The sequence below is a fragment of the Macrosteles quadrilineatus genome, unplaced genomic scaffold (assembly GCF_028750875.1).
Source record: "Macrosteles quadrilineatus isolate MER2022 unplaced genomic scaffold, UCM_ALF_1.0 Scaffold_9__3_contigs__length_116548681, whole genome shotgun sequence".
Lineage (NCBI taxonomy): Eukaryota > Metazoa > Arthropoda > Insecta > Hemiptera > Cicadellidae > Macrosteles > Macrosteles quadrilineatus.
Genome location: NW_026542602.1, coordinates 78,990,603 through 79,017,865, shown reverse-complemented (window position 1 = coordinate 79,017,865; position 27,263 = coordinate 78,990,603). Strand labels below are relative to the sequence as shown.

Genomic DNA, 27,263 nt, shown 5'->3' with positions numbered 1-27,263 from the left:
GATGATGGAGAAGAACGAGTTAGATACCCTGACGATTCCATGGAAGGTGATGATGCATCAGTAGCTGATGAACAATATGACACGTGGTGGTTAAAGAGGCGTAACTACTAGTTTCTTGGTTAATTTTCCTCACAACTTTAACATGTGACACAGACTCATGATCAATTTTGTAATAGGTGATTGATATTAATTAACTGGATTATTTTACCCTAATTAATTCGTCATATTTAGTTTTTCATTAAATTAGTCTATTTCTGATAAACTGTCCGTTTTATTGCTTTTATTATGTTCTTTTTCGATTCTGCATCCTAAGAAACATAGAAAACGACACCCCACTTGCTTGGATCCCATAAATAAAAATTTTCTCAAAATCACTACCCCCATAAACTTACAACCCCATAAAATGGTACTTCCACCCCCACAATCACTAGGGACTCTTCAGATTCCAATACCTAATGGTAATTACTACGTTTCCTGAAAGTTTCATGAATGGACTAATTTTTATGTTTTCTTAGGTGAGTTTTACCTGTACTATTATTCTCAGACTAACATACTTGGCCTTACATCTGTGTATACATGTATGTACCTGAGTCTGGAAGCTGTTGAGGATGCGTCTGCGAGCATCCAACACCGCGTCCTGTTTGCCACTGACTAAGAACGTGAGGCTCTGGTCCTTGCTGGTAGACATCTCTATACAAGCACCCGTCTCTTTCATGATGCTCTGACATGTCCTCACTGACTCCTTGTCTCCAAAGCTGTTGTTCTGATCACCTCTGCGCTCTTCTGCGGGGACGTGGAACACCTGGCGAACCCAATCAAATCTTTTAGTTGCTGTACAGTGACGGACCTTACATTCTGTCATTTCAATGGCCGAATATGTATAGATAAAAATTAAATAAGTACAATTTTAAGGAAAATTAAACTCAAAAGCAAACAAAAAATAGAGTGAAAGCAACATAGGGTAGGAACTTATTAATGGCACTTTTAATTCAAAACTGTAGTTCGTCTATACATATTATTTATTGTCAAAAAGATTTACTTAAGCATGAAACATAGTTTATCAGACAAACAAGGAGAGTAAAGAGTTGAGTTTTCAAAATTAAATTGGCCTATACACATTATTTGTTGTTAAAAAGTGTTACCTAGCATGAAACATAATTTATCAGACAAACAAGGAGAGTAGAGAGTCGAGTTTTCAAAACTAAGTTGGCCTATACACATTATTTGTTGTTAAAAAGTGTTACCTAGCATGAAACATAATTTATCAGACAAACAAGGAGAGTAGAGAGTCGAGTGATGTCCTAGGACATCAAGTTAAATGTCTACAGGTACTAAATTAAAAAAAAGATAGTTATGGTGTATCATGCTACAAAGGAATTGTACTGCGCTTCAAATAAACAACTAACACAATAGGCCTACTAGTATTTTAAACATGGCATAGCAATTTAATAAGAGAATTGATGGAAGGAGATTTAAATCTGTTCTCCAAGCCTGGACTCTGTTCTCAGAAGTAAGTTAGCCACATTGCCCTAACCTGAGTAATGTCCGAAGTGCCCACTCTCATCCTGCTGTTACTCTGGCCCCAGGCGCTCTGAGTGGCCGGTGCGGCTGGCGCTGCTGACTCTGGCAGTGCCGGGAACATGTCGTCGTACACATAGCTGGATCCCTCTCCTCCGTAACCCTCTCCCTCTTCTACTACTTGCTGCATTGTGATTGGAAGTCCTGATTCGCGCCGAGTCTACAGTACCACTACAAAACAATACATCTGCTGTAGATATTTGTTGCAGATGACACATGAAAAAAGTTAGATATAAATTATGATTAAAGTCGATTAATTTATGATAGTGTTGTGGATAAGCACTGTTTCATTCAAAACTGTATAGCAATTTAGTACAACATAATCATTTGAAATAGCCAAAAATAATCAAAGTGCATTGAAAGACCATTTGTGTGTTATAGTATAATTAATGTATAAATGCATCTTTAACTACATGTCACCATCAAATTTTTTATACTGAAATAGACAGGCATTTTAATGGACCACATGTAACCAATTTTAATATAAAAAGAACATAGCTGAATAAGCTACTCACAGTGAGTGAGCGGTTAACAATTGTATTTTCTCCCTTAGTTTGAATCACTGAGACAATAAATATGCTAGATTCAATAGTATACTACTGCCCTTTTAGTTTGGCTAGTTTTTAAAGTTGGTCTATTTAACCCTCCAACTAGTCTTAGTAGGTGGTTGCTGTAGTGGCAGCGACTAAAATAGTCGCGTTTTGCACGATTTTGGTTGACACTAAATAAATAGTTAAAAACTATTGTGAAATGGAATAATTTTTATACCGTTAGAAAGATAAGATTCTAATCTTGCACTCTGTTACATAAATGAACTTTATTTCACAAAAGGATGACTGTAATTGAGCACTAAAGTGAACGAAAATGTTGTGCAAAGTCAGTTGCAACATGTGTGCGTCACAAAACTGACAACACACGGTATGTTTAAAAAAATCATAACAAGGGATATTTTTTGTCTACAAAGAAACATATGGCACCACTGCAATAAGGAATAAATTTCCTAAATTATGGTGCAAAAATCATTTTGATATAATTACATACAATCTCACAACAAAAACAAATCAATCAATTTTTACGTGTTCGTGAAGTGGCAGAGCAACTATATAATAGTCGCAGTCATAAAACACATTTTATTCACTGAAATATATAATTGTCCATAAGATAATGTATCTCATTCGAAAGTTCATGAAATTCTGTGTATTGTGGTATTTAATTGTTTTAGATTAAGTTATCAGCTGTTACTTTTTGTAAATATTTGTCTGACTAACTAACCTCAATCTCTGTTGACCAACAACTAACAAGTCGAGTTTGGTGTGATATTACTTTAGGTAGGTATTAGTTTACATTGTGATTATAAGTTGTAAATTTGTAAATTTTTTGTTTGGATATTATTTATTGAGCCTTGACTAGAAACTTGAGACACTATTTTTAACCGGTTTTTGAGAACTTTATTGACTGTTTACCAACAACAAATATCGCGGGTGAGACTGTGACTTTATCACTTTGAATAATATTTATTATTTGTACATATTAAGTTTTGTAAACTGTTTCTTTAGCATAGACTTACTAAAGTTGATGTTTTGGACATTACATTTAGCCCGCTTTTGAAAAATGTTGTCATAGTGAAGAAATGATTTGATCGCCACATGAAAAAGGTGCAACAGCATTTGATATAAAACTCTAATTTGGACGAAAACAATACTTTCCCCATATACTTTCTCCGTATAGAGGGAAAAAGTAAAAATTGGTTTTTGAATTTTGAAATTTTAAAAGTAAAATTTTAAAAGTAAAACTTTGCTGCATGAAGAAAAAATTCTTTAAATGAAATTCAAGATATATAAAATGAAAATGTTTGAAATTTATTTCCCTACATGGAAATGTTAAAATATTTCGATTATCATCTTTCTTTAGACCGCTCAATAATTGATCAGATTTATTGCCGCCCATTGGTATACAGCTTCGACAACACTGGCAAACCCAAAACCAGAGAACAGAAGTTCTATATTGAATCCCAGGCAGCAGAGGTAGGGTAGGGCCTACGCCTCAGAGGAATTACATTACGTTTTAAAGTTTCACAGCTCTAGCAGTACCAAGTGGTTCAAGTGATTTGGTGACAAGTAGCAGTAGTGGGTGAATCACTGACTGTGTGGTTTGGATTTTGTTAAAATATAAAACCAGCATAAATGAAGGTGTTGTAGCACTAATACAAAGAGGAACAAACCAAAAAAATTTAGTTTGGCCTATACGCCAGCAACCAATACCGTTCAAAACATAAAACAGCACAGGAAAGAACATTAGATACCAAATCACCATTCTTAGTTTTCTAGGAAAATAGACAACTACACCAACACAATAGATACCGTACAAACTTAAGTGCGTGAATATGAGTATTTTCCCAAGAGCAAAAGTAGGCTTAAGGCCGGCGCGACACCTTCCTGTTCTACCGCAACATACTCCGAGTGAAGAGCGCGAGCATCACATGCTGAGCACTGTTGATAGCGACAACAGTAGGGATAAACGCGCGGCACAACCGGATAGTGTGGCTGCTCTCATTAAACTGTATGTATTTTGCCGTTCGTCCCGTCTGGTCGTCCCGCTACGCCGCAGCATGCATGCGGTGGATCCCGTTGGCGCACCACAACCGCATCAATGTGGCCGCGCCCAATAAAACCCATGAGCTCAAATCATCCGAACAGGTCCCGTTTAACCGGGATAGTGTGGCGCCGGCCTAATACATTTGGTAAAGTGAAATGAAATATAAAACAATTCAAAAACCATATTCATATATTTGTAGGATTCATACATTCATATATCCTATAAATTCATGGGGATAAAAGAGTAGATTATCTCAGTTAAAATGGTTCTTCACAGGGGTGTATGTTTGATTTGTGTAGAACGGCTATTTCATTCTCTTAGATTTCAGATCAATTGATAATGGTTTAATTGGTCTTCCCAGCTATTAACTGCTAAATCAAGCCATAGGTTAATTCAAATAATTAAGTCAAAATAGGACAACACTGGATCCCCAACCCACCAAAAATGTTAAGTTCGAAGTTTCAGTCATATTCTCATAATTCTTGTCACCCCATCATTCTCTATTCTCATAATTCTTGTCACCCCATCACTATGTCATAGCACCTCGTATTTCTAGCAGAGGGAGATATCCTCCTCGGCATTTGCCCCCCCCCCTCCCCCTCCGGCGGCCCTGTTCCCTAACGACGGACAAGGCAGCTGCCGCGGCCGTGGACGTCGGCTTGGGAGGGTGCCTCAAAGAATTGTTGGAAATTATTTTTGGGTATTTCAATAATTGGTTTGGAATTCTTTTTTCAAAAACATGATTGGCAGACTTAGTCAGGGCCATAATTCCCTAACAGGGCTGCCGAGAGAAATCCAGCAGGGGTACGACGTGAGAGGCACGGCACTGCGTAAACAATGACAAGCTGACTCAGAAACAGCTGAGGCCAGCACTGCTGGCCATTCAAGGGCAAAGGGTTGATATTCTGGAATGTGAAGAGTCTAGTCTAATACACATTTAGAATATCTATGCGTAAGAACTGTCTCCAGAAAAATAGCAATAACAGTCCATATATATTTGTTACACTTTCCCAACCTAGGAAGAATTATTTAATCCAGGAAGAAACCGTAGGGTTGACAAAACAAAGATTTGACTTTCCAACCTTGAAAAATTAATTGTTGATTGTTTTTATTATTGACATTATTTCAGTAGCATTGAGTTATTATACCATAACGAGCCCCTATCACCAACCTACATTTGGCCAAAACTTAACTACAATTAGCCTACATAGCAAAATAATCAAAAAAATAATCCTAAATAAAATGGAACGAACCTGCTGGAGGCCACGGCATTCCGTGACGTAATGCGTTTTGGACGTGTACCTGCAGTGTAGATTCCCAACATTTACATATGGTAGGCCTATGCATACGCGGGCACTGAAGTTTAGGACAGTTTTGTTTTATATTTAAGTATTTTTTTCTATTTCATGGACAATTTAGATAACTACCAATATTTTTAAAGAAAAGATATTGATAGTTATCTAAATTGTAGTTTTGTTTTCAGGCTTTGGCCAGGCCCCTGGGCATTTTGTCATGACTGAGGACAGTTTAGTTCATTTTTGAATTAGGTTTGTGTTTAAAATTCTATTTTGCCATGATTTCAGAAGTTGTATAGACCAATTAGAGTACCTATTAATAAATATGTATGTTTTAAATCAATTCTTTACAAAGCAATCCCATTTTCACGTGGTATCTTAGAATTAAAATTATATTTACTCAACCCGAGTTCAAAGTTTGGCCCAAAGACCCTCTAATATTATAATTTTATAAAATAATACCCCCGCCGCAGCAAACCTGCAGACTAAGCGAATTTCCATTTGACTGATTTGATTTTTACACTGAAATGTCTACTTAAAAATATAACATTTATTCCCGATTTAAATAGAATTAGTTGAACAAGTACTTAGGTTTGCTGCATCAGGGAGGGTAAAACTTTGTTTTTTTTTGTAAAATGTTAATAGTTAGTAAGAAATAAAAACATTTTCCAAAATTGATCAAAATATGTTCATAAACAAGCAAACTACAACAGTTTACTTATTCTCCATAAGAATAACATGGGAATTTTAAATTTACAATTTTTTGGAATTTTCTCCGTAACCATTAGGCGCATAATAACGCTTCAATATACTAAATTATTTGTTTTTTTAAGCTCTACAAAATGGTTTGGAAAGAAATTGCTAAATTTTATGTTTTTTGGGTCAAAAATGGGAAAAACCTATTTTTACCCCATAAAACCCCCCGTAAACCCCCGTTCCCATGGTCCGATCATGCTGAATCGCGAACTCGTTCAAATAAACGTAGGTTTACACGTTTGTACCAAATTTCATCAAAATCGGATCATTTTTGCTCGAGTTATCGTGCTAACGGACACATATATATATAAATATATATATATATAAATATATATATATATATATATATATATATATATGAATTTGAACGGATGGTGTTTTTGGCCTCTAGGGACCTCAAAACGAAAAACAAAATCGGTCCCGCGTCCAGGTCTTACCATGAGTACTACGGTAATAGCTTATTCCCTATATGGGAAATTCGCTAAAATGGAATGATTGATTAGCTGGTATCCTGTTTATTTGCCAATTGGATTGGCAAAAACAAAAGGGTTGAATTTATCTGGTCAAAGCAATACCCCGTATTTCTAAACCCCTAAGCTCCATCATAACTTAAACATAGTTAGTCTAAGGCTCCATCCACCGAGAATCAGAATAGAGGGGCCTCTCTGGTGTGAACTCTTGATTTGGTAGCTTTTGAGAAACTGCTGTTACCAGCAATCGGCTACATTTTTTTTCTAATTATCTTTCATTTTCCTTCAAAAATAAAAATAATCATAAGTTGGTAAATATTACAGTCCTAAAATTAAAATTTTTAAATACAACAAGATATTAAGACTTTTGGTAGTGGATTAACATTTCCACATTACAGCACCTTTCTTAAATATGCAAAACAAAATGATTGCTGAGTAAAGAATGCCATTTTTTTATAGGATAGCACATGATAAAGAAACTTTTTTCAATTCTACTCATAATTAGAAGCTGCTTAATTAGGTCTTTCAATGAATATGTGAATAATGGTTTTTGGTCTCAACATTCACCCAGTATCAGTATATTGCATATAGCATATAGCATATAGCAGTATCACCCATATTGCAAATAGCCTTAAACCAAAATTACTATACAGCAACAATTCTTTATAAATTTGAATACTTCAGCATTTGGCAGTATCACCAGATAACCCGTGAACTTGAACTGATACTACAAAAAGCTTTATCATCAAATCTCTCTCAAACCATTGCACTGGTCACTTTCAATGACCTTTGTCCAAACGTTTACTTTTTTAATTAAATGTTAAATCATTTGATTCCTGACATAGATAAAAAATAAATATAAACATAATATAATAGGCCTATTATTGTTTTAAACTATCAACCGTGTATAATTATTACAGTTATCCAAAAAAGAGTAAAATGGTTCAACAAAGAAAACAAATTAGTCATAATTCTTCATGGTTTGACTATAGCTTAAGAAGAATGAGAAATTAAATTAATTTTTCATTATTTCAGTACAGTAGACTCCCTCTTATCCGGACACCTTTTAACCTTACCGGTAGGCCTATTATTGTTTTAAACTAAGTTATCAACCGTGTATAATTATTGCAGTTAACCAAAAAAGAGTAAAAAGGTTCAACAAAGAAAACAAATTAGACATAATTCTTCATGGTTTGATCATAACTAAAGAAGAATGAGAAGCACAATAATTTTGTTACAGGATCTATTAAAGATAGGTGTACCAAATTATAAAAATAACATGAGACTAAAGAACTATTACATAGAAAAAAAGAAATTGTATAGGTAGGTCCAAAATCAAGTAAGCCAAAATCATGCACAATGAAAGCAGAACAAAAAGTTCTAGGAATAAGTGTTCAGCCGCATGGCATATAATTAAATCAGAAGGTGGTAACTACTGCAGTATCAGCGGGAAAATCCAATTCCACCCATTTCAGCTGATGAATTTAATGATTAATTGGAAAATACCCCCGCCGCAGCGAACCTGCAGACTTAGCGAATTTCCATTTGCCTGATTGGATTTACACTAAAATGTCTCCTTAAAAATATCACATTTATTCCCCATTTAAATAGAATTAGTTCTACGAGTACTTAGGTTTGCTGCAACAGGGAGGGTAAATACCCCCGCCGCAGCAAACCTGCAGACTAAGCTAATTTCAACTTGTCTGATTACATTTTTACTCAAATATTTCCATAAATAAGACTTATTTATTCCCAATTTAAATATTATTAGATTTAATGAGTGCTCAGGTTTGCTGCTACGGGGAAGGTAAAAAATGTTTTTTGGCCAAACGTCGATAAAATAGGATAAAATAAATAATTTGCCAATTTGTATCAACATATATAGGCCTATAGGCCTAGCCTATATCCATAAACAAGTAAACTACAACAGTTTTCATTTTCTCCATAAAAATAAAATAGGAATTTTAAATTTAAATTTTTTTTATTTTCTCCATAACCATTAGACATAAAACAATACTTCAATATACTAAATTACCTATTTCTTTTTTTAAGCTCAACAAAATTGTTGGGAAAGAAATTCCAAAAATTTATGTTTTTAGGATCAAAAATGGGAAAACCTTATTTTCACTCCATAAAACCCCCCATGATCTGATCAGTGTGGTTTGCGAACTCGTTCGAATAAATGTAGGTTTACACATTTATACCAAATTTCATCAAAATCAGATCATTTTTGCTCGAGTTATTGTGCTAACGGACACATATACAGTACATATATATGAATTTTAACGGATGGTGTTTTTAGCCTCTCTAGGGACCTCAAAACAAGAATGTAAATCGGTCCCGGGTCCAGGTCTTACCATGAGTAATACGGTAATAGCTTATTCTCTATATGGGAAATTCGTTAAAAGGTGCTTGATGGTACTAAATTAATTAATAAATGTAATTTGAGTTATTTTACCTTTTTAACCCTTTCAGTGCTATGAAACGATATATCGTTGTTTTAAAAAATCTCTAAGGGATATAGAGAGGAAGGTTATTTTAACAAAAAATAGCAAAACGGCCATTGGTGACCTGCATGTTCATAGGATACACTATCAACCACTTAGCTAAAAGATTCGCCCAATCCGATGATTTCGAGGTGTATGTCTAAACCAAGGATTATGAACACCTCACTATGCCCCAGTGGTTGTAGTATATCGCTACAAACACACAGGTCACCAATTATTTGCCACACAGGACGGGATTCGGACCCGAGCAGACGAATGCCACTGGCCAAGTGACACACGCCCTAGCCTTCTCGGCTATCTGTGCTTGAAGACTGGGGAGTCAAAACCCCGTATTTAAGCTGTCGCCACCGATTGCGAACAGATGGCGCTGCAGATGGTTGTTCAATGCGTTACTAGGTTGCAGCACCAGTTATTCACGGACTATTTAGATGCAATCTTTTAGTTTAAACACAACAGTGATCATAAATGTGTTCCTGAGACTTTGCTGCAAAACATTAGTTTCCCTAAAATGGCTATATTACGATAACCTCGTCCAACTAAATCAAGGTTAAATTTAATATTACATTGTAAACTATATGTCTTTTGATTTTATGAGATTTTGGTTTCAAATAATGCTATCAGAACATAAAAATTTATAGGAAAACCAGGAAAATTACAACAAAAACTAAGTTTTATTTAATGTTTACTACAAATAGCGGGATTTATCTTTCTTATATATTTTCTTATTGTGTTATTATTCAAAATTAGCCTAATTAATAAAATAGTGACAACATGAAAGTTAAAATTCAACAACAGGTAATGGAATTAAAAGGCAAACAAAAAAGTCTTACAAAATATGAATTATTGGCCTAATACTGAAAGGGTTAAACAATGTAGAACCAGCAGGGAAATTTAAGATGCATTTAACTTGTTAGTGAGCTTGATGTGCTTCAAATAATGAGATCTCTGAAACCTTCTAAAAGTGAAGATGTTTTTGATTTTAGTAACAGAGTTATCAAACATATTTCAGTTAAGAGTCCTTGGAGGCTAGCGGCCATCTTCGATAATTTCAAACAGCTGCTGAAGAGTTAGGCTACTAGGCTAATTATCATCCAAAAAGTTTTTTCAAACACCAATGTGATTATAATTGTAATATCTAATATAACTTACTATGAGATTAGAAATTTTTGTTGTTGTTTTGGATTGATTTCCAAGGGACTCCATAAAATCCAATGGCCATCTTGGATTTGCTCGCCATAAGAGCAATGTTAAATTCGTAACCCCATCCCAGCGGTACTCACTAGTGTGGACGTTAATCCACACCAGGGATTATCGCATCCACAGTGCATGCCTATAAATATTCACAATTCGTGACCTCCTACTCGCTGTATTACAGGACGATGCCATGTTCTACCTCATCTTCATTAATAATTTGTACAATATCGAGACTCAACATGCATGAATTTTTCGGCCCAGTCACTTCTCTAGCGTTGTTCTTTATGAGGACAGTAATGGACAAGATGAAAATAGGTAGCCTAATTATGACACTGAGCCGCTGTTCTGTCGTCATCCCCCCCCCCCCCCGATCTGGTAACTTAAAAAAAGTTAAAGTACATTGGCACAAGCCTTTTAGTAATAAAATGTAAGTAGCCTTCTTAAGTAATATTTGTTGTAGGGGGCTACCGTAACTTAACAGATAAATAAAATAGGCCTATGTACCTAAACTTAGGCCAAAGTTATATGCAAAATACCCTATGGTATTTAATTTTTTACTGTCATAATATTAGTATCTTTAGTATCTTTAGAAAAACGCAAGTTAAGATGTTGATTAAGATAACTTACTTAGGTAGGCCTAAGTAACTTCTTAGATAAAAATTAATTTAGGCCTGATGAGTGAACTTTTTTTAACTAGTTTAAGTTTTTTAACTAGTTAAACATGGGGAGTTTAACTTAGTAATTGGAACATGGGGCGTTTAACTTAGTAATTGGAACAGCCGTGGCTATTAATGCTGGTTATATTATCCAAATCCACTTGAGTGCACTTAGGCTAGTTTAGTTCTATCTGTCATCCATCTGTCAAACATGCCAAATGTTAACATGAAATCCAAGCTTAAGTTAGTAGGTAAAAAAATAGGTTAAAACCCTATTTTCCTTTAAGAGTGACAGGAAGACAAATTACAGTGGTGATCTGGCCTAAATAGATGTAGCCTAATTCTTCACAACATCATAACATTTTTAAGGTGAAATCTCATATGTAGGAAAGTACCAAATTTAAACTCATTCCCATTATTATTGCTTAACTTAAGTTAACTTAGGCCTATCTCTTTAACTTAAGTTAGTGGTAAGCTACTAAGTTTAACTTACTATTTATAATAGCGGATCTATGAAGTCTCAACAAAAAGATAGGATTTAGATAAGCCAAGTGAACACCAAAAATGCAATTTCGTTTTTAATTTGTAGCCTTACAAACTGGTTTAGGTCGCTGACACGTTGTCATACGGTAGATTCCCAAGTTGTTAAACAAGCAGAAATAGAATAAATTTATGTTAAACAATAATAAATATAACAAGACACTGTAATAGGTAAAGTTTGAAAATATTTTATCAAATTATAAATTTTACATCAGTATATCAACGATAGATAATCAATAGGCCTTTAAAATAAGAAGTCGACGTGTCACCGTGCCTGGCAATCGGGACTCAAGACGTGTATCGGTCATGAACTTGGGTATAAAACATGTTTTACTTACTGTACTGATATCCAAGAAATCCGTCCTACGACCTTTTAGGCGTTAACTGCTCCAGTTTGCCGAATGTATGTCTTCCTAAAAATTAAACAAAAATGTTACAATACGGAAAATTATACCCTTGATTACAAGTAAAATAACAAACTGATTGCAGACTTACCGAGAGGTAGACATAAAGTGACTGAGAGAGTGAGAGAGACACAGAATTACAGAATGTTTCGTGATTTCTACACAAGTAGCGCTAGTATCGGTTTACAATCCAAATCAGCGCAGAGTGTACAGTAGACAGTGTATTACCTATTTTCACCTCTCAAAAAGGAAAGGGATTAATATTAAGACCATTGAGCATATCCATATTATATGTAATACTTCATCACTCCTGTGTTTCATAGCGTTGGGTAGAGACCCTGTTATCAACAAGAAAAGAGTGTTAAACAACCTAACACACTCGTTTGCTGGCATTGGATCGTAACAATAGAATATTTCATGGTCACTATATTCTGGATCTAAAAACGTTAACAACAATAACGTCGACCGTCGACGACCTTTTCACGCCAGCCAATGAAACTTGCTGGATGTATACTAGGACTCAAAACAGTGCAGTTCACTCAGTAGGCACATAATAGGGGTTGAATTAACCATAATTTACTTTTTTGTTCACATGAATTTTTCTATTCATGTGCTCTTCGATTGTACTGTTTTGGTTACGGTATAATTCCTTACACATTCATTTAATTTTTTAAATTAAATTTTAGAAGAAACAGGCGACTCTTTATTTCCAGCGAACCTTGCAATGTCATTGCTCAAATGGTTGTGTTAAGGTAATCCACGTCTATTCAAATTTAAATATAAAATGCTTGACTGTTCCAAGTTGTTATGTGTTATTTGTAGTGTGGGCGTTAATACTGTGCAAGTTTTTGTATGATTATTATTTTTTTATATTTAGACTCCAGTTTTTATTTTCCGACATTCATGTACTCTTATTAATATCACTATTTTTTATCGATATAAATATATTTTTTTAGTGATATCACTACAGTTTTCTATTTATATCCTATCTCGTGACCTCTAGTGATACGTATCCATCCCAAATCCTAAGTATCACTATGTATTTTCTACTGATCGTCCATTGATACTTCCACTAAGGCCGAGTAGAGCCTCGTCTCCTAACTCCTCACTGAGGAGATACTTTATGACTTACAACCACTGAGCTAAAATTATAACTGGAGGTAGCTGCCATGGCAGAAGTCTGTCAAAAGCGTGTCGCTGATTTTGTTAGGTTGGTATAGCAGTAAGTTTTCTTACCATAGCAATAACATGGCTTCTATAACTAGGTTGGTATAGCAGTGAGTATTTTTGTCATACTTGAATACTTTTAATACTTTAATAATTTTCTTTGAAATGGCGACTATACAAAGTAGGTATTTTAAGCCAAGTATAATAATAGTTATAGCAATAATATGGCTTCTTATGACACCAGACTCACGCAAACATGGCGGCTGGCGACACGCATCTTTGACATTCAGTGCTACCTCCAGTTAGAATTATAGCTCAGTGCTTACAACACGCACTCATGACTTCACCATTGTGAGTGCTGGTATTTAACTAACTATGAAAAATCGCGTGGCGACCGAAAATCAATCGCTCTAAGCAAAACGGCCGCCGTATCAGCGATAGTAGCTGAACGATAATCGCTGTGCGGACTACCGCTTCAGTCGCTCCAAGCAAATAGATAGAACATGACGATGATACAAATTTATGCCTTTAAAAAAATTATACCCGTATCTAGGTTGGTTTTAGCGAATTTCCCTATTAGACCAGGCACGTTTAAAAATAGGGCAACGCAAAAAGCATTTCATGTAACGATTGGAAAAACATTTTTAGGCTAATTCGACCCTGCTGAGTACGAATCTGCCTGTTGCCAAAGCGAAATTTGACCTCAAAACGAAAAAGTAAATCGGTCCCGGGTCCAGGTCTTCATGCGACCTACGGTAATAGCTTATTCCCTATTTGGAAAATTCCCTAAAAACCCCCGTCATCTTAGACAACCAAACTGAATGTTACTAAAGGCGGCTATATGATATATTTCGATATCCATCCACCGTTCTCGACAATGTTTGAACCAATGGTTGATTTATTTTGTTCGTATCTTCTTTAAAATATTACAATGAAAAGATTTTTACTCTAAAATTGCCTTTTTCTCATATTTCTTGTTCTCTTCTGAACATTCAAATCAAACGAGGTCGCGAACCAGCATGATCGGATCATGGGAACGGGGGTTTATGGGGTTTTTTATGGGATAAAAATGGGTTTTCCTATTTTGATCCTAAAAACATAAAATTTTGGGATTTCTTTCCCAACCATGAGAGCTAGAAAAAATAAATAATTCAGTTGAAGCATTGTTGTATGCCTAATGGTTACGGAGATAATTAAAAATGTTTAAATTTAAAATTCTTATGTTATTCTTATGGAGGAAATGAAAACTGTTGTAGTTTACATGTTTATGGATATATGTTGATAAAATTTGGCAAATTTATTTATTTCAAACTATATTGTTGTTTGGTCAAAACACTTTTTACCTTCCCTGTATCAGCAAACCTAAAGCACTCGTCAAATCTAATGCTATTTAAATTGGGAATAAATATGTCTTATTTATGGAAATATTTTAGTAAAAATGTAATCAGACAAGTGGAAATTCGCTTAGTCCGCAGGTTTCCTGCGCCAGGGTTATTTTTGTTTCCCAAACTATTGATATGAAATTAGCGTATACTTTAAATAACATATTAAGTAACTATTAAGTGTGGGCCTAATATTTACTTTAAATAATTTAAATTGAACAGAAAATTTATATTAAAGATTTTAGTAAGGAAACATTGCATTAAAATTCTGTAGATTTACAAAAGTAAACAAAACTTTAAACAGCAGTGGTTCTGTTAATATTTTTGAGTGTGGAGAAATTTTTGCACCATTAATTTTAGCAAAAAATCTATTTTATGGTCATAAATAAATAGAAATAGGTTCCCATGGCCACGTTAATCGCAAGTATTACCAAAAACTCAATTGGTTTGTAAATCCATTGAGTACAGTATGTCCTCACTTACGATCGTGTCTTTACCTGATGACAAGTTAGCAGTTTTAGTCTCAGTACCTATATATCACTTGTTGGAGGCAAGGCTTCCGGTTTTTTCATAACACCAAAAAGAAGATGTGTTTCAAGCGCCCCAAAGTTATGATGGAGAATTTCTTGAAGAAAGTTCCACTGCCAAAAGATTGAAATATTTTTTTAGCATTGAGGAAAACAAGGTTGGCCTTGCCCACTTCCCCTCTCAAGAAATTTTCCACCATATCTTTGGGGCGTTTGAAGTTGTTATATCTGGAGATCTCTCACATGAAGAAGATGTGAGATCAACCAACTCCGAAACTGACGTCAGTACTCTCTGCGACCAAGCAGTGGCCGACACACTCGCTTGTACCGTACTCGTTTTCTGCTCAAATGCCGACAACATCGTTATCATGGCAGGGTGTTCCGGCATCTGTTTGCTTCTGATCAATCAATACGAGAAAATCACAAGCACCAAAGTGTTTAGGAGTCATGTTGATGACAATAAGTGTTGCACGTAAAGTTAGTCAGACTATGATTGTTTTCAAATATGCAACAATACCTGTAGAAAAAGTGGGCCCCCTCTAACAAACATTTGAAATGGGATTCCATCATAACACTAACAAAAACAAATTAATGTAGCTGTATACACTTAGGCAGACTGGTATAATAAATAAAGCACCTTTTCATTTCATTCCACCTATAGACAAGGCTACTAGTGTTCCGAAGGATTGGTCAAAATTGCTTTAGATTTAGTGACAAATTTTATGAACAAACAGATGGTTTGGTTTCCACAGTTTTATTGGAAATATTTTTTGATAAAACATAGGTGTGATACTCCCGTCATAGGGTGATGCAAGGCCCCACTAGAAAAAAGGCCATGCTGCAGCCGCAACACTGTATCACAGTGGTGGATAGTTGTACTTCAATTACAAAATTTCCGGACGTAAACAGCCAGCATATTTACCTAAAACATATGGTATATGGCAGTGAATCTTGGCTGACGTCACCCAGATTGTAAACTTCATTTCACTATTTACAAAAAATTATAAAAACATTAACAATTAAATAAAAACAAATATATATTATTTAGGACTTATATGACAGTTACAATCAGGCAATTTTCTGTTTAAAATCTGGGTGACGACAACACGTTAACCTATGATGAAGTACCGCACCTATGTTTTATCCTTCCACCATGGTTTCAAGTGTTATAAGACAAATTTTTATTTACTTTCGACTTATGACTAAATTAAAGCTGTTGATGATTTAGGGTTTAGAAGAATATTTCAAAAATAAATTGACTTAATTACAACACTTATTGGTTTCGTACAGAATTATCTTAATTTTAAATTTTTTTTACTGCTTCATTAAATGGTAGGCCTAAAACCATGATTTTTCTTCATATTTTTTAAAGGTAACTAATAACAAATTATTACAAACACAAGTAATACTTTTATTGTACACTGATATAAAACATTAATTAAAGTAAGTTTTTGGACAGGTAAGTTGTATTCACACTTGCTGTATACCTATTTACATACATTTTCCACTTATTCACAACACATTACTGTTAAGGGAAAGACAAGAGAGATTACTGCATTGGTCGCTCATCTCCTCTGATTGCTCGGTACTTGGCCAGCTCGTTAGGGAACACAGTGTTGAGTTCGACCATCATATGAGCCTTGAACTTGCGATAAGCATCGATCTTCCCTTTGACCTGCTCATTTTTAGTGAGGGCCTTCTCAATGCAGTCCTTTGTGTACAGCTGTGGATTGCGCCCATTATCAATGTAGCTGTAACAAAATTGATGTTACCCAACCTCTATCACAATCCATAGAAAGAGCAGCAGCAAAATTTCGGAATGGTTGTGAACATCACTGTGGATTGTACTGCACAATAAATGTACTCATAATGTATGTAAAAATTTAAAATGACTATTGATTATAAAAACGGTTTTGTAATATTCCATGTTTTAGTGGTACCTATTAATCCATTCAACTAGATCCTGTTAGTGGTTTCAATTTTAAATGCCCACTGACACACTTAAAACACTTTACACTAGCCTACATTAAACTAAATGTGTCATGAAAATTAGGCTGGTCTTTTTTTAGTAGTTGATGCAACAGAAGGCTTGTACCTTAAATGTTCTACTCGTGTCTTTAACACTATATTTACGCGAGTTGTGTACACTACTTTACCTACGACAGTGTTTAATTACTAAAAATCACTACTCAAAACTTCTAAGAGAGGTTATGTTTTTGTTTTTAACCTCTCATTGCCACTGACAGTATTGCAATGAAACATTGTACCAAACACTAATTGCACCACTCAACAATTAAATTGGCCTGAACAGCTGATTAATTGAGGTTTGAATCATTGCAATTTTACTTCTTCTCTCTCAATCCTTGAACCTCATTGGTCCAATCGTTACCTGTGTTGTTATGAAAGAAAACAATGCTGTTATGTGAAACTTTTTCCATTCTAAGACCTGAACTGAAATGGTCAAAGGTAAAATAACTTATGCTTTCTTATAATTAAGCGCATTCCTTTGTTAAAATGTTTTATTATTTTTTAATAAATTTTTATGTTGTTTTAATTTTATATCTATTTTTACTGATTTCGGAAAGGTTTACAATCCTATATTCTAATACGAGTACCGGTAATGTTTGTGTGTATGTTTGCACAAAGATTTCAAAAACGGCTACGACGATTTTCTTCAAATGTTGTAAGTAGTTTATCTGGCCTGAAAACAAGTTTACTGCAGCACAGAAAACATATTACTATAACCCAGAATGCCAACTGCATGGTAAAAAGCATTAAGTGTTTTGAGAGAGCTTTGTCTGCCAATCGTAGACAGCGCCACCAGCGTTGCCATGCACTCAGCATAGCAACGCTGGTGGCGCTGCCTACGATTGACAGGCAAAGCTCTCTCAAAACACTTAATTTTGCTTAGCCTTCTTTATTATCTTAAAAGGTCTTGCTTCTGATCAAGGGATCTACCAACTAGCCTAGATAGCTTGGTCTAATAAAAATTCTCCTAATTTTTAAAATTGTTCTATTTAATAGTACTTACTCAAAAACTTCTAGAGGCACGTGAACTTCCTGGACCTGATTTTTTAGTTTATCAACTTCTTGCAGTCCATAAACCAAGGATTGTCTGAAACACACAATGTAAAATTTACAAAACCTTTAGGCATCCTGTGCTATGAAATAGTCTAGCCCTTTTATTAAGTTAAAAGATCACATTATTGAGGGGAAACTTAAAAAATTTGATGCATGCATATTTTACTCAGGCAACTAATTTTACAGCACACATTGGCAGTTTTTTTTTTTTTTTATTTCAAGCTTATTTAGATAAGTTTTGGCCTACAAAAATTAATTTTTACGAATAAGTTCCCAACAAGCTGCAAAAGACGCACAATGCTTGTTAGTAGTTAATGAAAATATTATAAGATACAATCCTTATTTCAATATGATCCAAACAATGCGGTAACCGATTTAAGTAATTTTCAGGACACCTAATTATGGCTTATGGTCCCAAGAAGCGCTCTTAGCACGACCGACAGGAGCGACGCCGCTGTTGCTGCTCAGCTAGCACACTCCCATTACTTGCCATGTGTTTGTATCTGTCGATATTGTCAGTAACGCCGCTCTTGCCGTCCAGCTAGGACGGGGCCTAAGACTAGGATCTTTGGTTTGGGTGAGCACACACTTGTCACCGCTTATTTTACAATATATTATACAATACCCATATATTATTACAATATTATAAATTTACAAATATTGTCATATATTATAAATAGTATTGCATATGTAAAGAAGATGAAGAAATCGAGTTTTTTTGTGGATCTTGATCTCTAAAAAACCAATTTTCGACTACCACTAGATTCATTCCGGACCCTTTACAATCGATAGTGCTCGTCAAGAGGAGTGCAACGAGTATATTATTGCATATGTTAAGAAGATTACGAAATCGAGATTTTTTGTGGACCTTGATCTCTAAAAAACCAATTTTCGACTACCACTAGATTCTTTCCGGACCCTTTACAAACAATAGCCTAGTGCTTGTCAAGAGGAGTGCAACGAGTATATTATTGCATATGTTAAGAAGATTACGAAATCGAGTTTTTTCGGTGGACCTTAATCTCTAAAAAAAAAAATTTTCGACTACCACTAGATTCTTTCCGGACCCTTTACAATCGATAGTGCTCGTCAAGAGGAGTGCTACGAGTATATTATTGCATATGTTAAGAAGATTACGAAATCGAGTTTTTCGGTGGACCTTGATCTTTTAAAATCCAATTTTCGACTATCACTTAATTCATTCCGAACGCTATACAATCGATAGGCCTCCTCAAGACGAGTGTAACTATTATAAACAGTTATAAACTCATTAAACTCGTCTTGACGAGCAATATCGATTGTATAGGGTCCGGAAAGAATCTAGTGATAGCCGAAAATTGGTTTTTTAGAGATCAAGGTCCACCTAAAAAACTCGATTTCTTAATCTTCTTTACATATGCAATAATATACTCGTTACACTCGTCTTGACGAGCACTATTAATTGTGTAGGGTCCGGAAAGAATCTTATGAAAGTCTAAAATTGGTTTTGGGAGATCAAGGTTCAACAAAAAGACTTGATTTTGTAACTGTGTTAATATATACAAATATATACTCTTTGCACTCGTCTTAAAGAGCACTATCGATTGTATAAAGTCCGGAAAGAATTAGGTGATAGTCGAAAATTGGTACAATTGGTAAAAATTGGTAAAATTGGTAAAATTGGTTGGAAAATTGGTTACCCAAAGGCTAAGAAAGCTAGAGCAGAATTGAGGCTCTGTATGGTGGAGAATAAAAAAATAAAGAGATATCAAATGAACCGCTAGCAATCAGTGGTGTAGTCGTTAATGTTCCAGTGTAGCTCACCATTGTTGTAGAAACAACATGGGCCGCCTATCAATATATAGGCTTTTTTTTAAGTAGATAAGGAAAGACGTTCCCGCACCCCTACACCACTGATTGTCATAATCTACACTCCTACTTGAAGAAACATGTGTGACATTTGGGAGTGGCCGTTTCTGTTGGCGGGAAACACAATTTACATTAGCGATAAAAATAACTCAAAACTTTTTGGGTATGAAGCCAGTAAGTAAAGTTATTCTACTAATTATTGAACGAGGACTGAAACAAAGAAAGCAACACATTTTTTTGTACTTGACTAAGTTTAGGAATATTCATAATTTAACTGATTCTATTGCCAAATATACCAGAGCATGGTTGGAGGTTGATGCTAGAACATAACACAGTCTCATTTTACGTACTCTTGTCACTATCGTCACCACGAATACTAGAAAATACCCGGTATTTATCATAAACATAAACAAATGACGTTTTTGGCTCTAAAGTAAGCAAAACCATATGATAATTAATGCTATTAGTATAGAGGGGTTTTGTTTACTTTCAGACCAAAAACATCATTTGTTTATTTTTATGATCCACTTTGGGTATTTTCTAGTATTCGTGCATGGAACAGTTTAAAAATATATAATAAGTTGAAGAACCTTGTCAAGCTTAGAGTTAATAGTTGTATGGAATCATTTAAATGCCTGCTACAAACATGACTAGGGATCGATTTGTAAAAAATGAGGCTGTAACCTATTTAATGTGATATCTACCCTATTTATGCCAATATTTTTATCTTTCCGAAAGGGAGGTACCGGGACTCTGTGTTCCCCCGCAAATCAAGCACTGTCCCTAACTTATAATAAATAGGCCTAGCCTAAGTTGGTGATGAAAATCGATAAACTGTTATTTTTAACATTTTTGTTTGACAATAGACAATTCTTTATTCAGTTAAACAATATTACCTTATTGTAATAGGAAAGGTCAGTACTATTTCAACACATTTAAACTATAATTCAGTCATCGTTATGAAACATTAAACTGCAACTGTTGATACAAATGACATTTAAGGTTTTACTTCAGCCTAACATGGGGGGTGGACAAATCATTTCTATTTTTGGTTAAGTGTACATGACAGGAAGCTTGTGAAGAAAATGAGTTTATGTTTAGTTTTACATCTAGGAGGTTACTAAAAATATACAAATAAACGGTATCAGAATTCTGACACATACTTTCTCCCATAAGTTTGTCAACAACCTTTATCATGTGTAAGCGGATAGAGTAAATATACGGAAATGGGATTAGTACAATTTTGATCAGAATTTAATGGACTATAACATACTAAATTTTTATCAAAATCGTTCGGGCCATTTTTTGTGAAAATCCGATTTTTCCGTTATTTTATGGGGTTTTTATGGGAAAATAAGATAATTTGAAACAATAACTTTAGAACCGTATTTTTTTACAGAAATGGGATTTGTACCATTTTGTTCAGAATATTAAGGACTAGGCTTATAACATACTAAATTTTTATCAAAATCGTTCGGGCCGTTTTTGGGAAAATCCTATTTTTCCGTTATTTTATGGGGATGGGAAAATCCCCATTAAAAATCAAAAAATGCATGTAAAAAAATCGTTACACTAATAAAAGACGACGTGATGAGCGCGGGCAATGAGCTACAGCGGCTAGGGCATAGCCACATGAATACAGAACGGAAGGAAGGTACTAGAACGGAGAACTGGCAACAGCGCACGCGAGAAGTTGGGGGGGGCGAACACACCGCTCAAGCGCTGCAACGCATTAGTGGCATCCTGTCCACACACTGTTGATTTATACCAATTTGTGGTTGATTTGTACCAATTTGTTATACCAATTAAAACTGTAATGACCATGACATACTAGCCTATGTAAAATAAAAACCAAATTTTTTCTAAAATCCTGTTTTTCGTAGATAATTTTATGGGGTTTTTATGGGAAAATAACATATTTTACCATAACTTTTGAGCCGTAATTTTTAGAGAAATGGGATTTGTACCATTTTGTTCAGAATTTTAAGGGTTACAACATACTAAATTTTTATCAAAATCGTTCAGGCCATTTTAGAGAAAATTTGATTTTTCCTGTTTTTTATGGGAAAATCCCCATTAAAAATCAAAATTTCAAAAATATGAAATCAAACGCCTGGAGATACCATGGATTAGAACATACGGTACACCAAATTTCATCGAAATCGGACCACAGGTCTAGTCTCTAGCTCTGTCCACACCCAGACAAACAGACACACAGACGCACACACACACATAACTTACGGGGTTTTACCGAATACTCGCAAACACCTAATTGTGGCATCTTTCAAACTGCGGCCACCAGTGGATGAAGGAAGGTGGTAGAACCATGTGTGCATCGATATTTTTAATGAACACTCCATTTTAACATCTAACATTCCAGTTTTTAATTGTGGCACCTTGCCACAAATTGGTATAAATCAACAGTGTGTGGACAGGATGCCACTAATGCGTTCCCAGCGCTTGAGCGGTGTGTTCGCCCCCCCCCCCCCCTACTTCTCGCGTGCGCTGTTGCCAGTTCTCCGTTCTAGTACCTTCCTTCCGTTCCGTATTCATGTGGCTATGCCCAAGCCGCTGTAGCTCATTGCCCGCGCTCATCACGTCGTCTTTTATTAGTGTAACGATTTTTTTACATGCAGTTTTTCCAAGCTCCAATGATTTTGACAATTATTGGATTTAAAGTCAATGGACCAAATGAAATGTTGTGAGGATTACATAAAACTACATGCTATGTCGTTGATATTTTATCGTCACATTGTATGTATGGTTTGCGAACTTAGATACTTGGATTAAAGGCCTTAATTTGCTGGGTAAATTATCAGTTTCATGGGAATATAAAAATACGCAATAAGTATGACTCTGTAATAAGTTTTTTCTTTATGCATCGAATTAATTCATGGTAATGTAAAAGTATGCGTAGCAAATTTTTCACCACACTATGATGTTTTTAGCTGTTTTACATATATGTTAATTGGGGGCTGAAAGTTACGTTTTGCTGGCCAAGCCAGCTGTCATCGTCATATAGGGGCCGAGCAGGGGTTTACATCCCTAGGGCCGCAAAATCACTTGTTCGCTTATTTACTTAAAACATTAATGTATATTAAATGCACAAGCTGTATCCATGGCATTGCAATAGACTTGTTTTTATATAGGATAGGCTACTGTTATCAACTTTTGAAATTACTGAATAATTGTTACCGTACCAAATTACTGTTTCACAAAATACAGATTCCATTTTCAGCCGAGCCATTAAAATGAGGATTTGCCGAACAATTATTAATATTACAGAATAGTATTTAATGATATAGCCTACAACTTATTTAAGTTATACAACTTTTCACATTTCATAATTTAGGTATATGTTAGTTTTGTTAGGTATGGTCAAAGATCCAAATGTTTTTTTCATTTGGTTTTTATGTAGTAATTTGCTAGAATAAACTAACAACCTCCTACTAAACTAACTAACTTTACCTCCCTAATCTAACCTTACTTTAAAACACTTAGGCCTAATGTAGCCTAGTCACGAATACTCATAAACCCCGACCTACCTTCCCCACATGCACATTAGATCAGTGTTCAATCTGCGTTTTATAAATAAGTGTAATAACTTACTGCACCGTCGATGTAATTCTACATAATATAAACCTAACCTAACCAACCAAACTTGCTGATAGTGAAAAAATCTCATGAAGGTTTACTTATCAAATCGATAAATTCAATCGATATTAGCATAGCCCAGTTAAGAAACTGTAGCCTACCCTTCCTTGGTGTGAAACTGATAGACCTAGGCCAAGTCCAACTTACATTTTTTGGTTGAGAACATTCTGACCCTGTGGCTGAAAATCTGCAACGATGATTCTTATCTGGCGGACATTTTCAATAAAAAGTTCTAGTTTAGATTCCAAATCTTCCAAAGGTGATGCCATCTTGAGACAAAGTTTTTAAAAATCTACACCTTACTACTTTACAACTCAGAACAAAATAGCAAAGAAAGACAGCCACCAAAGCTATTCAACAATTCAACGCAAAGGGACTCACAACCACAACACAACAACTAGTCTAGTCAACAGTCAACACAACTCAGATCAAATTAAGTCAACTCAACACTGTCAACAGAACAGACAACTACACTAACAACACTGAAGTACTGACTGAACTGAACTGAAACTGAGATGAGAGTGAGATTGAGAGGGGAGGGAATGAGAACGAAACGGATTCGTGGACAACCCAAACCCAACAGGGTGGGTTCCATAATATCGACAACCGTAGAAATTGATCGAAACTGAATTATTCCCAGTTTGTCGACACTGGAATATTCCCACTTAACCGACATCCCAAATAACCGACGTCGCAAACGATCGACACCACAAATTGTCGACATCCCATATTGTCGACAATGAAATAGTTTCACTATGTCGACACTGAAATAGTCCCAGTATATCGACAAGCACCCGTTCTTCGGAGCTACTCTTGAAAAGGAGTTGTTCTAATTCATCGTTCAGTTCCTCAACTCATGAGTCGTATCGTAATATTTGTTGATTGTTGATTCCGAAATCCGAATTCCGACGGACATCTTCAAGCTGGCCATTTATTGACTAAAAACTTTTATATTGTAAATAAGTTATTTATCTTTTTTATTTCTTTCCTTGTTTACAAGAAAATAGATGACTCGAGTGTTACAAACAATAGTTTGGAATAATGTGAAATAAGTTAATTTTTATAGGATAGAAAACTTAATCAACATGATAACTTATTAACATTAAGTAGTCCTACCAGACACTAACTTAGGTAAGTCACCAACAAGAACCTAAGATACCTTACAGCTTATTCGTAGGCTAATTCTGGATCATCAAGCAATATTGTAGCAAATGTTTGAATAGGCATTATCCCTAGGCTATTAGGATTGTCTCTTTTTCCCACTGACCCAGTGTCAACTTTAAGAATTTGTAAAAATATTTGGCTGCACTTTAGTTTATGTCCTACATTCATTCAAATGAAAGATATTAATACATAGGCTATTTAATATTTTGAATATTTCATTCCGTTAGGTTAGGTTTTACCCTAACATTACCCAAAATTGATCTAGGCCTAAGTTTATTGAATGAAATAATCAATATGACTGGGACGGGTGGGGTCGTCCTGTAATCCAGCTACTAGGAGGTCACGAATTGTGGATATTTATAGGCATGCACTGTGGATGCGATACTCCCTGGTGTGGATTAACGTCCGCACTAGTGAGTACTAAGACTATCCGCAGTACTATCCTGATAATTAGACCAATTCGTATATACCAAGGCAATAATGTGGTTTGGATTCCACTATAAACCGTAGGTCCCTTAGTTGCCATTAGCTGTATGGGCTATTATTTAACAGCTGTGTTTAAGGAATGTTGGCCTTAGTCACTAACAAGACTATACAAGATCGCGCCACTCATCCTACACTCATTTCCATTCATACTTGGCTTAAAATACAGTACCTACTTTGTATGGTCGCCAAGTAATAAGAAAGAAAGTATTAAAGAAATGTATTCATTGGAATGAGTGTAGGACGTAAAATTATGTGCTGTCAAATATTCTAGAGCTGTTTGTATTTGGTGTAAGACTAGACTTGGATTATGTAATTCATTGCTCATGACATCAATGTTAATTGTTAATTTTATAGATGATCCTGGAGCAAAGGCTGTAATTTGACCTGAACCCAAATTGGTCTCTATTTTAAATATTGTCTTGAACCAATAAGTTAAGAGGACTAACCTTTCTGGACGACATTGCCATTGACATCACTGCAGATGAGAGAGAAAGAGAGACCAGAGTTGTGGACCCTGGAGGCAATTACCATACTGCCATGATAATGTTACTTGGTCTAACCATAACTTAAGTGAGGTGAGTCAACATTCTTTCCCCTTTGTGAAAGTGCAAACTGCCTTTGCTGCACTCGAGAAACTTTCCACACTCGCCTACGGCTCGTGCGTAAACATTTCTCTTATGTGTAGCAAAGTGCCACTTCGCCCACTAGTTACCTAGTAGGTAGGTAGTAGTAGTTACCTACACAAAACTAACTATTATTAATAGTTTTATTGGAACATAAGGATAATTAATTATAATCTTTATGCAAATTTATAGTTTTTTATAAAAATTTAAAACTAGGCCCTACTTAAAATGTATTTGGATACATCTCGAAACATGTTGTTTGGAAATGTCTTAATTAGGCTAGAGCTTGCATTTTTGCAAATTGGGAAATAACAAATAATTAATGTTTAACACGTTCGCTACCGAGCGACGCACATATGCGTTGGTCCGGTCACTCCTACAGACCAAAAGGAATGATCATGACGTTGCTTACAGACCAAGTGATATAGGAATAACATTGCCAACAGACCAAAAGAGAAATATCGTTTTGATGGACAAATTTACTTCATATTAACCTTAAGTGAATTGTAACCTTTTGTAACCTTTCCCAAATTTGCCTCAGCTTTCTCAGGGAGAAGGGGTGGTCCAACTCAAAGCTTACACCTTACTAAATAATCCAAACTGAATGTTCTTAGTGTTTATTTCTGGGCGCCACCGTGTTGTAGAGTAGAATTTAAAACAGGGTCCAACAAGGAAGTTCTCCTGTACTCATGGGATGATATTTTGGATGAGATAACAAAAAGAAACAATCAGCTGGGCGGCTAATAGCTTACCAAATTCAAACCAAATATTACTCCAAAATGACAACAACAATAATACTATTATCAGCAAGTTCACTTATAATCAGTAGTAGTAAATGGTTACCCAGTTTAGCATAGAACTCACCTACCCCTTATCAGTTGATGATATGATTAGATAACTCAGGCTATATAGTTTACTACTAACCAAGAACTTTTGGGTAGTTTACTAAGTTCAAAATCCTTTTAAGTGTCAAAAGTAATCAACCAATCAATAATTAAACCAACTTACAACAATAAATTTTTAAACTAGACAGTACACAGGAACACAACAACGCTTGTGTACATGGCCATGCTAGAGAATTTATTATACCAAATATGATAATACACAAGGTCAATAGAACAATAATTTATGATTTACATTCCCATGCAACCAAGGATCTAATCCTTTGAAATTAAGGCAATCAAGAGCAATTGACAATCACTAGCAATTAACAAATAAATAAATAGATAAATCAATTGATTTGTGAATACAGTATTGCAATCAATGTAATATCTTTTCCCTCTGAGGTGTGCTCAAATGGCTGGATAAGAAACCGAATATAATTCTAGATCAGATA

General features: G+C 35.1%; 2 protein-coding genes across 2 annotated transcripts in view; both read right to left on the bottom strand.

The window, feature by feature from the left end:
* The window catches only part of LOC129002079 (vigilin), a 38,534-nt gene extending 26,402 nt beyond the window's left edge, over nucleotides 1–12,132 (bottom strand). The window contains 4 exon segments of the mRNA XM_054429610.1: nucleotides 587–802; nucleotides 1,535–1,749; nucleotides 11,930–12,004; nucleotides 12,087–12,132. Coding sequence (XP_054285585.1) covers nucleotides 587–802; nucleotides 1,535–1,708 — 390 coding nt within the window. The 5' untranslated portion in view covers nucleotides 1,709–1,749; nucleotides 11,930–12,004; nucleotides 12,087–12,132.
* A 4,326-nt stretch (nucleotides 12,133–16,458) lies between these two features.
* LOC129003902 (mediator of RNA polymerase II transcription subunit 10) lies at nucleotides 16,459–24,059 on the bottom strand. Its single transcript, XM_054432238.1, has 3 exons — nucleotides 23,802–24,059; nucleotides 18,103–18,186; nucleotides 16,459–16,822 (listed from the first exon to the last, which is right to left on the bottom strand). The coding sequence occupies exons 1-3, from the start codon at nucleotides 23,921–23,923 to the stop codon at nucleotides 16,621–16,623; spliced, it is 408 nt and encodes a 135-aa protein (XP_054288213.1). The 5' UTR covers nucleotides 23,924–24,059; the 3' UTR covers nucleotides 16,459–16,620.
* Between the last annotated feature and the right edge of the window lie 3,204 nt (nucleotides 24,060–27,263).

What these genes read in the sequence shown, in the direction of transcription:
- LOC129003902 (XM_054432238.1), bottom strand. Translation starts at nt 23,923, where the DNA reads ATGGCATCACCTTTGGAAGATTTGGAATCTAAACTAGAACTTTTTATT. An exon ending in AATGTTCTCAACCAAAAAAT is followed by an intron (nt 18,187 to 23,801) that starts GTAAGTTGGACT and finishes TGTGTGTTTCAG; the next exon opens with ACAATCCTTGGTTTATGGAC. An exon ending in GTGCCTCTAGAAGTTTTTGA is followed by an intron (nt 16,823 to 18,102) that starts GTAAGTACTATT and finishes ATTTTGTTACAG; the next exon opens with CTACATTGATAATGGGCGCA.